At 38.2% G+C, this 12,515-nt stretch overlaps 1 protein-coding gene across 1 annotated transcript in view; it reads left to right on the top strand.

Annotated features, from left to right (window-relative positions):
- Positions 1-12,515, top strand: part of THSD7B (thrombospondin type 1 domain containing 7B) — a gene marked incomplete at its 5' end in the record, with an annotated part of 754,786 nt that overhangs the window by 725,662 nt on the left and 16,609 nt on the right. The window contains one exon of the mRNA XM_079782710.1: positions 8,634-8,779. Within this exon, the coding sequence (XP_079638836.1) occupies positions 8,634-8,779 (146 nt within the window). The remainder of the gene's footprint in view (positions 1-8,633; positions 8,780-12,515) is intronic.

The following is a 12,515-nucleotide window of genomic DNA, read 5'->3' as shown; positions in this document are numbered from 1 at the left end:
CGCCTTTTGTTCCATATGCCCCTTTGCAACTGACACTCTGTACAGGTAAGTGTTCCTGTTATGTGCATGGACCTGGGCTGGGTGCTATACCACTTTACAAAAATTCTCATTTATATGTATATTTAAAAATAAGAGGAAATGAATCTCAGATTGCAATACGAAGGGTATGACTGGTGTGGCTCAGTGGTAGAGCGTCAGCCCATACACCAAATGGTAGATCAAGGGCACATATCTGGGTTGCAGGTTCATTCCCCAGCCTGGGTTGGCGTATGTGTGGGAAGCAACCAATTGATGTGTCTCTCTCTCACATCACATTGATGTTTCTCTCTCTCCCTCCGTCCCTTCCCCTCTCTAAAAGTAATTGGGGAAAAGTATTCTCAGGTGAGGATTAAGAAAGACAAACAAAAAAATTCCCCAAACCCCCATAAACAAACAAAAAACATAGAAAAAGAAGTCTCTCTGAATACTTCTTTCATGATCAATAATGTTGCATATTATCTACTCCATCTAATTGGGATACAGGCAGGGAGCCAGTCTTCCAGATAGGGAATGTGTGACTATGATAGACAGAGTAGATCCAGGATTGTCAAAATCACTCTCTCTGACCTTCTCATATTTCATCCCAAGGGGAGCACCTCATTTAGAGTATCTCTGCTGTATATATGTATTTACAGTGGTTTGTCAAGTTTTAATAGCTTTTAATGGGACTCACATGTGTTACTGAGGTAAGAGATCAAAGCATATAAATTTGCTCCTCACTGAGAAGTCTGGAGTTCTTTATTTACAAGCAAAACCAAGAGTACCTGATCTTCTGCCCTAGAAAGAACTACCCTAGTCCTGTGATGGACTATCTTGACTTGAAAACTGTGTCTATAATTTCCTTGCTTAGCTGACTACCATCCCAAATAGATGGTCATGGCTGGGCCTAGTCTGTTTTATTCTGAAAAGCTATGGAATCTGTACCTTGCCTAAATTGAGTGTTCTTTAGGATGAAAGGTATCTGGGTGCCGGAAGCAATATTCAGATAAGACAGGAAAACCCTCTCTCCAGGAAACCCATGGACTGCAGCTATGAATGAGACCCATTGCTGCGTCTCCCATCTCTAACCTTGCCAGAGATTTGTCTTATACTGCAGGTCAGGACCATAATTTTTCTCCACTTAGTTACATTAGAAAATAAATCCATGTCCACTGGGGTATATATTAAAAACAAATGTTGCACTTTAAAAACTTGGATAAAAATTCCAGGTGATATTTAAGAGAATAAAAAGTAGTTACCTAGCATACAGAGCTACATGAGATTAACTGAGCATTTTATAAAAAATCTAACTTTCCACTACTTTCAAAATTTAATCTAACTAACAAGTACCCAAAACCAAATGAAGAGTTACCACAGAGAAAGCTGTTAGCACAATACTTATAATTACTTTTTACTAAAGGAAAATATAAAATCTATGAATACAGGTAACCATCTAATACCTGACTTGGACCGAATGAGATTGAGATCTGTGGAAGGCACATGCTGTTGGACAAACCTTGTTCCAATCTTTCTAGCTGTGTGATTTTGCAAATATTATTTAAATTTTATGAGCTTCATTTTATCATGTATGAAATGAGAATATTAATAACTGTGTTTAAAGCAGAGTATGAGACTGGGATTCTTGTTGCAGTGATTTCTTTGAGGGGCACTGGGGAACGCAGGTGCTCTCGGGAAGGGGAGCAAATCAGGATAAGGAAGAGTAAAAACTTAAGCAAGAATATGCTATTCATCTCTGTCATAGCACATCATATTCAATTAATTTAGTCCCTCCCTCCATAATGAGAAATACTTTTATAATGACAATAGATATTATACAGAGACATGTTATTAAAATTGATTAAAAGATTGGCATGATCAGCTCTTAATGAATTTTTGTTAGTTTCCCTTGCTTCCTTTTCACCTGCTAGTATTTTCTGGCAGGTGCCAAATTCTTAAGCATAAATTCACAGGAGAAAATACTTAAACACGGAAACATTTTATTCAATAACCTAATTTTTAGGAATGACCGCCATCAACTTGAGGTTAGTGATATTGAATCCCTTCCCTCACTGTAAAAGTTCACCAGCCCCTTATAGATGTCAGCACTGGAAGGCCACTTCCTGCCAATAACTGGGCATATGTCATAAATATTTAATTCATATTCAAAAGAAATAATGCCTAAGTAAAAAACCAGTAATAATAATCTTATATAATAAAACCCTAATATGCAAATCGACTGAGCGGCAGAATGACCGGTCGCTATGATGCGCACTGACCACCAGGGGGCAGATGCTCAATGCAATAACTGCTCCCTGGTGGTCAGTGTGCTCCCACAGGGGGAGCACTGCTCAGCCAGAAGCTGGGCTCATGGCTGGCGAGCTGTGGCAGGAGCCTCTGCAGGCGGACGGTAAGGAGCGAGGGGTCCTAGAGTGCGAGAGCCCCAGACTGCAAGAGGGATGTCTGACTGCCAGCTTAGGCCCGATCCCCGGGGGGAGCAGGCCTAAGCCGGCAGTCAGACATCCCTTGAGGGATCCTGGACTGGGAGAGGGTGCAGACCAGCCTGAGAGACCTCCCACCCCCCAGTGCACGATTTTCTTGCACCGGGCCTCTAGTACTCAAATAACATGTTATAAGCTCAAAGTCAGTTCATATTCTGTTATTGTATTTGTGTCTATGGTGATTGAGGTTTACAGGTGCATTCATGTAAATGGCTCAGATAGCTTATTGAATGAACTATGTAAGGTTAAATAGGTATGTTCTTCCTTTCTCTGCATTATTGTATTCCCTTTTCTTTTACATACATACTTTTCATTATTTGCCTGGGTCATATTTAAATTGCCCAGAGCTATCTAAACCATCGTTTTCAGTTAATTCAATTGATCACAGAAGAGCCATTGTTAAAACATGGCACTACAAAGGTGCATGGTTGCTGGCTACTTAGATCTGAAGGTATGGTCAGAACAGAAAACCATTGCATTTGACTCCATTTCCTTTTGTGACTATACAAACTGACAAGTTTTAACAAGTTTTGAGTATTTTTACTGCTTAAAATTTCCATGTTCATGTTGTCACTGAAGCCTCAGTATGAAGTTTGACTACAGATGAGTTCAATGGAAATGTGATCTGGGACAATATGCTTTGAACCTATATGCAGCTTAAACCTAGTATGCCTCAGTGTCTTTTTTTTTTTTTTTTAATGAGGTCTTACCAGGCAACCCTTTTTCCTTCATTGCAAGTAATTATTGCTAATTTAATAGTAGGCTCAATATCACTGTTGCTTATAATGAGTTCCAAATATTTCCCAAGGGAGGAGAGAAAAAAGGCTGAGAGAGAATTGCTAGAAAACTTACCCTATCATAATTTTGGTTTTTATTAAGTGGAGTCATATTTTGTAGGGAGTGCTTTGTTCTCTTTTATAACCTTAAGAGTGGATGAATAGAGAATCAATTTATGTTTCTATATTTCACTGATATTTCTCTTTAAGCAGATTGTCTATATCTATTACTGAATTTGGGTTCCAAATAAATTCCTAGACCCCTATATTATGCTTATATTAAAAAATAAACCCCAAAAAAGAGAAGTCCAGAGTGTTCAAGAAAATCTCCCACTGTCTGGAAACATGAGGATATATATGGCAGCAACCTTCACTCTGGAGGGCAAAGCAGTCCAGACTAGGATGTAAGGGGTTTGGTAGATTGAGAACAGGCTAAATTATTAGGCTAGATTATTATGGATTTTGTATTCATGTGCTTTTAGTATTATAAACCCAATAGCATACGGATAGCATGCTTTATATAACCATTTCAGGCTTATTCTCAGAATTGATTGAAATAGTTGTTAAAAACAAATAGTTAAAAATATTAAAAATTTTAACAAGTACCTTCTATATTTTACATATAGTTTATATATGTTTTATTCATATAATTAGTGTGAGATAAATCAAAGGAGTCCATCTGAATCAACAGTGAACTGACCCCTTATAAAGCCATGCCCTAGTCAACAAACATCCTCATTAACACACATGTGCTGTCATTGCATCAAGGTATTTGTTTGTCAATCTCTAGTTGCAAATGAAGTACAAAATAGAGTGATCTTTATACCAAAGATTAAAGGAAGCTCTTGAGAAAATTGATGAAAAGTGACTCAAAGGCCAAAGATGCTAAAATCAAACTGCTCAAGCCAGTCATAAAACAATGGATCTCTTTATAGGGTAATCATAAAATTATGAAAGAAATATCAGTAGCTGATGAATTCTTTTCCCTAATGACTGGATAGTTGCAATTATAATCTGAAGGGTAGTTTAATTAGATCAAATAAACACACTTGCAAACTCTTTAGTTCCAGAAAATGGCCCATTTAGACATTTTATTATTTAAGATAATTTAATTCCCATTTTAAATAGATTCACTTTTAAGTGGCATTTTCCCCAGCATGAATTATCCTCAGATAATAAGGAGTTTCTGTATGTTTAATTTTATTTTACAGAAGAGAGAATTTATGCTCAGAGGAGTTAAAGTACTTTCATGTAGTCACAGCAGTTCCTAGTTGTTAATTTGAGAGAACTGTTTCTAAATAGAAAATTTTGATGCCACGTCCTGGTTTCTTTTCACCACACATCAACTATTTTAATATTCTCTTTCTATAATATTCTATTTTATATCACACTTTACAATATGTTTAATTTGGCAGCTACCTCCACTGTTTCCCCACTCATTAAAACTTTCACCAGAACAATCCCTGCTATCGGGTCCCTTTTAGAAGAACCCTTGCTGAGAGACAGTTTGGTTGAATATCCCATCCAGTCTGATGTTTGGAATCCCATGTAGTATTTGAACACTGTCATCAGAGATGGCAGGCCTCCTTGTTATACTGTCCATGTAGATACATTTATATTTACAACTTTGGGACTTGTGAAAGAGTATCTACTTTGAGGGGTACTTTCTCCAATTATTTAATTTATACAACCAAATATCCCTGACTTAAAAAGAAAAAGGAACATGTTAAGAGCTATCAAGTATCCCGCAGAAACATCAGGGCCAGGAGTTACCTATTAGACTCTTGCTCTTTTATTAGCAAATTTTAACTGACCTTTAGTATTAGATAATTAAATATAACATTCTTCATACTTCAAAATTTAGGATTGTTATATGCTTTTTGGTTTTAAAAAATATGTCCTTGGAAATAATTAGCATTGTTTGAAAATCTTATCTTTGTGATTGGATAGTAAAAGGTAGAAAAATAACATGGCTGTGCTTTAAAATATGGTTTTATTTTTTAAATTTATTTTTTCAATTAAATTGATTAGAGTGATATTGATCATATAGGTTTCAGGTGTGGGTTTCTATGTTACAAGATCTGTACATTGCACCGTATGCCCACCACCCAAAGTCACATCTTCTCCCATCACCATATGTTAGGACCCTCATCTCTCCCAACCCCCTTCTCTCTGGCAACCACCACATGGCTTTTGGTGTTCACGAGTTTCAGTTTTATATCCCACATGAGAGTGAAATCATATGGTTCTTAGCTCTTTCTGACTGACATTTCACTTAGCATAATGTTCTCAAGGTCCATCCATGTTGTTGCAAATGGCAATATTTCATCCTTTATTACGGCTGAATAGTATTCCATTGTGTATATGTACCACATCTTCTTTATCCAATCCTCTATCGCAGGACACTTTGGTTGTTTCCATGTCTTGGCCACCGTAAATAATGCTGCAATGAAATAGGGGTGCATAGATCTTTGTGAATACATGATTTCGAGTTTTTCAGTTATATACCCAGGAGAGGGATTGCTGAGTCATATTTTATTCTTAATTTTTTGAGGAATCTCCAGACTGCTTTCCATAGTGCTTGTACCAGACTATACTCTCACCAGCAGTGAATGAGGGTTCCCTTTTTTTCACAACCTCTTCAACAGTTGTTATTGCTTGTCTTGTTGATAATAGCCACTCTAACAAGTGTGAGGTGGTATTTCGTTATAGTTTTGATTTGCATTTCCCTAATTGCTAGTGAGGTTGGTCATTTTTTCATATATCTATCAGCCAACAAATGATTTTTTTAAGACTACCTTACTTCAAAAAATAACAGCATTATTTTTTCCCTATCAAATCCATTAGGCAGGTTCCCTCCACCCCTATGTCCAGGAGAAGATATCTGTCACTTTAATGGGAATAAGTAAAATAGTTCTAAAATAATGGCCATCCACATGACATCAATTCAAGAACAAGCTTGAAGTTATTTGGTTATAATGAAATAGAGACTCTTTAGCTATGATAAAGGTAACACTACATTATCATTATTCTTCCAAAGGTGGACCTAGAACAAAATACAATTATAATGACATTAAGGTAATGGTTATTTAGGTCAAGAACATAAGCATAAAGGTTATTATAATACTAAAGAGTGTATAAGCATGAATTAATATAAAATCTTGAGCAAAACATGTTCATCAAGCAGAGGTAACATGTCACATGAATGAGGTGATGTCCGACCTACATGATTTGATTTGAGTGATGCTGGGAAGAATATCTGTCCAAATAGATATGCTCCACTCACTGCCCAAGGATGTAGAATGGGTAGATTCTGTTGTTCAGCAAACCCATTTTATGTTTGACACAATTTAATCATCTCCAAAGTTTCTTTTACATCTTTTTTGGTACTATCCTTGCTGTCTTACCTGTGTCTCCCTAGCATCATGACTAATACATCAAACTCTGGGTCAAAAGCTTCCAAATTTGAATTCTGTTCTGCAATTTACTCATTTTTTTGACCTTGGACAAGTGACTTACACTCTCTGTGCCTACAGTAAGTTCTCTCATCTATAATATGGGAATATAATAGAATTTTCCTCTAGGGTTGTTATGATTATTAAGTGAATCTGTGTCTATAAAGTGTTTAGAATTAGCAAATAATAATTGTATTGGTATTATTACATTATCACACATTTGCTGATACCAGATAATATCATGTAGATAATTTATGAATTAAACAAAAATATGATTAGTGCTTAATATATATGAAACACTATGTTAGGGACAGAAGCCCAAACCCCAAGGAATTTAGAATTCAGTGGTTAGAACTTCCTGGTTTTCTTCAAGGGTCATTAGTTTATCACCATATCTATGATAATGTTCCAGAGGCCAGTAAGATGCCTAGTCCACTGAAAGTGTGAATAATGCTGCAGTGCTTGCTTAACTCTGAACCTGAGAGCATCTGAGAATTGTTCCTACCCAGGGCCTGAAATCTTACCCAGCACCTGAATTCTACATGGCAGTGAAGTCATCACTAGCTTTTCAGTTCTCTTAAGATACAAATGTAGAAGTTTTGGAATTGACTAAAATACCCCACTTTTAATAGCTTTACCAGCTATTGTTTCAACCGATTCTTTCCCTGACTCTGTGTTCCAGCCACATTGACCTCTGTCATTCCTCAAACATATTCTACCTCTTTTCATCTCATGACCTCCTCACATGTTCTTACTTCTGCATGGGACACTCTCTGTACATCATGTTGGCTTGCACTGCTGGAAGTTTCTGCTTGAAGTTCCACTGCTCAAGGAAATGTTTTCTGATTCCATCCCAGAATGGGCTGCATCTTTCTAATATTCTCTAATAGAACCCTAGGTTTGTTCTTGAATATTTTGTCACAAATACATAATTTTATAACAACAATGGAAGGGCATTATATTCACAGATATAATGGTAATGAAACTATATACGCATAGTACCTCAGTAGTAAAAGAAGAGTAAAGAGTGAGTAAGGTATTAAGAAAGAGAGACACACAGACACTTAAATTCCATTCACAATTCCAACTAAAGAGCTTATGACCTAATGCCTAGGAGTGGGCATAGGTTGACATGGGATCCCTTTCCTCAGTTATATTTATTAACCAATTTTTAAATTATGAAATAGAATACCAGAATTTGAACATGTTTTTTAAACATCATGGCTCCTTTACATAAAGCAACAACTTTACCCTGTGCTCAGTGAAAAAAATAACAAACACACACACACAAAAGCCACTGGTTTTAAACTCTAAGAAAATTTGCCATGTTGAATTAATTGAGAAAAACTATTGGGACGCTGGGATAGCACTTCCTCGGGAATTTTCCAGGGTAATTCAGATTGTGTGCAACTTTTACCTTACTTGATAATTTGGAACCTAACAGATAAAGAAGATGCAACTGTCTCTATTTTTAATATTAGCAATGCCGGCCTAAAATGTAAGTTCTGTGAGGGCGGAAGGTACTCCTGTATTTCATTACTGTATCCCTAGCACACAGCAGGATGCTACTACAAATAAATATTGTTTGAATGAATTAGCATTCTGCCCGTGTTTACAGGATCAATCTATTTGGAAACAATACAGAATTTGTAATTGGGAACATTGAGGGAGTAGAAGACACAGAATTTCAGATCCTACGAATTATGCAGATAAGCTGTGTCTCTGTAGAAACTTAAATTAAAATGGCAGAAAAACTGAAAGCTGGACATGACAAAGTTTGGTGTATTTCAACGAAGACTTATGCATGTAAGGCAACATCCTGTCCTTTAGTTCCGTTTCTAAGCTAAATTCTACCTGAAAAGTTGACATCTTCCTTAACATTTTAGGTCGAATGAGCCGGACTCGATTTATCATGCTGCCAACCCAAGGGGAAGGACGGCCGTGCCCCCCAGAGCTCACCCAGCAGAAAGCCTGCCCGGTGACCCCCTGCTACAGCTGGGTCCTCAGCAACTGGTCTGCATGTAAATTGGAGGTAGGTCTGCTACCGAGAATGTTCTGCTCAAACCTGTGCGCTGGTGGAATACATTTCACAGCAGCAGCGGCCAGGCACACAGTATTTTTATGCAATGGAGTACATGGAAAAATACAATGAATGGCTTAACCTCAAGCAGAGTGATACTGCCAGGAAAATGCAGAGCCATTCATTAGGCGCTGATTATAATGGGCCAGGTCACAGGACTGTCAATCTCCTTGGCATCCTCAAGAATTCTCTGTTATTTTCCTGGCTTGTTGGAAATATTATTATTTAATTAGGCAAAACCCTGATGCTATGGAAATAGCACAGCTTGCTGTAGACTGTATTTCTTAAAGAGGCACATTTAGGCTTAGACAAAGTCTTGCGTATGGGCAGAAAACCAAATGTGTATGAAAGTTATATTTTAACATTATTACACAAACCAAGGTTACTACATTTTCCTCAATGATTACTTTTTTATTGGCCTGAAATATAAATGTCTAGAAACATCATAATATATCACATGCTTTTGCTGGATCAGCGAAGATCCTCCGCTGCATTTTCTCTCTGGCCTCCTGTGTAAGAAAAAGCACATTGATTTTTCCTGTTTTCTTTCTTTACTAGTTTATCCTCCAGTTCATATTCCAAAGCTTATTATAATTAGGTAACAATAATTTCCATTATGCATTAAGCAATCTGCAGAGTAGTCTCATAAAGATGTCTGCTGTCCCTGTCAAATGACATTGTCTCGCAGCATTATCATCTCGCACAAGTTAAAAGCCCATGTATTATAATAAGTCCCAGAGGAACAAAAATGTGTGGTACATTTGTTCAGTCTCCTTTTTACAGAAAAAAAAAGGTAACCATGCTAAGTAATTCAATACTAGCCTAATGGTTTTAAATATGAATACGTTGTCCGCTAATCTGAAACCTTCTTTCCTAAACTACTTCAGCAATTTTAAAGTAATGCTTGGAATCACAATTAAGAGAATGAAAGGAATGTTTCTCCTTATAATTGCACTAAATGTTGACAGAGTAGAGAAAATCAGCTCAAAGAATGCAAGAGCCCATTGCAGGGGCAGGGAGACAAAAGAAACAGAAATGGAGGAAGAAAGGAGGGAGAGAGTACTGACACTCCATGCTCAAGGTCTTACCAGGCACACAACTGTTGCTATAACTTACCGGTTCTTCTGTACTTTCCCTTTTATCTTCTCAGGTATCGGGCCTTTCCTTTCCTTTCTTTCTGTTTAATAGACAAGTGCTCCATCTTGTCCCATAGAAACATTATGGGGAAATAAATGCAATCTCTAATTCTGTTGTTTGCTACTGAGCTTTTGGCAGAACCACTGGGGCAAGAGTGGTGTGCGGTGAACATTCTCTGCAGCAGTGCTGGTGAGAAAAGCGGGTGATAGCATCGGTGAGCAATACCCAGACTTGGAGGCCCTGGAGACCATAAGAGCAGCTGTCCAGAAACTTCAGAGCTCCTCAGATTTCCCGGGGAGGCTATTCCCACTAATTGACACGCTCAGTTAGGAGGAAATTTGGAGGTAGACCTCCTCCAGGCAAAGCTCGAAGGCAACAATTCTGTAGTTAATTGCTCTGGCACCTTACCCAACGGGGCCAATCAGCATTCTTCCCTAAGAAGGAGGAATGGGATTGAAGCTTTCCAAGATGCTGTATTTAGGAACTCTTAGCTGTAGATAAAGACAGTCACTCAGAAATGAGAATGACTAAGGGAGGTAATGCAGAGAAAAGCAGGGGCAAAAGGAGAAAGGGGATCAGGATACGTGCCTCTGCTTTGTCCTGCATTCAAATTGAATTTCTGCTTTTCCTGAAGCCTAATTGTGAATTCTCTGAGTCAGAAAGCACAATTATGTTTTCAGTGAGTTGCCTTTTCTTAAAATTATATGTAAGCTGAAGTTTTGGAATTACTGATCCAAATACAAGTGGGCCTTTGCCACAAAGGAAAAAGCATTTCTCTCTCAATTGCACCTCTGTGTCCTCTTGTCCTATCATAGCCTAACCGGCCAAATGCAGGTATGTAACCTGCTCATTCACTGACAGTGGTGATGATGGGGAATTGGCTGGTTGCCATCAAGCAGTATCAAACCTTAATCAGAGAAGCTTGCGTAGGGCACTGCTGATGTGCCAATGTTGCCCTTATCTTATATGGAGAGAGATCAGCAAACAGAAGTGTTTATCCTCAGGCTTCACTTTTTTTTAAGTGTTTTTGTAACTCTTTCCAAATTCTTTAGCTGATAACACATATCCAGGCATAGGTTGGTCAATCTGTCTTAGGAACTCAGACTCTGGAGTCTAGACCCTAATTTTAGTCAATGTTCTATCAGTTCCTAGCTCTGCAGTTTTGGCAAAGTCTCTAAACTATTTAAACCTTTGTTGTTTTTTTAATCCTCAGCTGAGGATATTTTCTTTCCATTGCTTTTTTTATTTTAAGAGAGAGAGAGTGGATGAGAGGGAAGGAGGGGGGTAGAGAGAGAGAGAGAAACATTGATGTGAGAGAGACAGATCAATTGGTTGCCTCCTGCTCAAGCCCTGACCGGGCAAGCATTGAACCTGCAACCTAGATACCTACCCTTAAGTGAGAATTGAACCTTTGACCCTTCGGTTTTTGAGCCAACACTCTAACCGCTGAGACACACCTGCCAGGGCTCCAAGCCTCCATTTCAAAATCTGTATCATTGGAGTAGAAATAGTAGAAGTTTTGCTGGAGATTTTTGGAAGGTATTAGATACTTCATATGCAGTGCTTAGCATAGTACTTGGCAAAGAGAAGAGCTCATAAATTGTAATTGCTATTATAGTTACTATTATAGTCTTGATTAAAACTATAATTATGATTATTAACACCATCTGCCTAAGCACATCTGGTGATGCCAATTAAGAGCATACAGAGTCCATTAGTGCTCTGGACAGTGGAGAGTTAATGAGAGAATCCTCGCAGATGATCATCTTGCTCTGAGAAGCCAGGCTCTGTTCAGGCCCTAGTGTGTAAGGCTCAGGGCCGAGAGCGAGCTCATGCCCGCTCCATGAGCGAAATGATCATTCTGATGCTGATTTATCTTCCTACTGTGGCTGTTGTTGTCAAAGGTATGAGAGATTAAGCTTAAATATGGATACATCCGAGGAGCATATTATAGTTTGTCTTGGTTTTCAGATTGACCCCTTATGTGGATTTGTTTCCTGCCATTTCCTTATACTCCATCTCCTGGAATGTCAGACAAAATGCAAAGCAATCGCATCTTCTGTTACTGAGGTTCCAGGTGGCAGGGTTTTCAAATTTCATACCTGCTGCGGGATCTCAGACTCCTCTCCAAGTCCACAAAGTCTTTGCTCTACAGCAAAACACACACCTCAGACAATTCTTAGATCCCTCCTGTAGAATAACAAGTGACAGGGAGAATACTCCCCCACAATGAAATTTAACTCATTCTAGTGATTTCCTACTTCAGGGAGCAGACATTTTCTACAGCATTTGCTTTGACTGAATCTACCATGAACTGATTTTGAACCTCCACTTATCTTCTAAAAAATGCACTAGGGTTCAAAATTAGAGTGCATTTTTGACAATTTCACAACAGCTGTAGAAATTAGATTAGAGCAATTATGAGGCATTGATGGATCAAGGGTGGGGATTGCCATCTTAGAAGGGACTGTGATGGTCCCAGGTAACGTGCCTACGCAGGCTTTTTAGGCTTTAAGTTCCTATAATCAGGACCCCCTCCAAGTGGCGCCTT

Source organism: Cnephaeus nilssonii (assembly GCF_951640355.1).
Source record: "Cnephaeus nilssonii genome assembly, chromosome: 10".
Taxonomy (NCBI): Eukaryota; Metazoa; Chordata; class Mammalia; order Chiroptera; family Vespertilionidae; genus Cnephaeus; species Cnephaeus nilssonii.
This window is presented reverse-complemented; position numbering and strand designations above follow the sequence as displayed.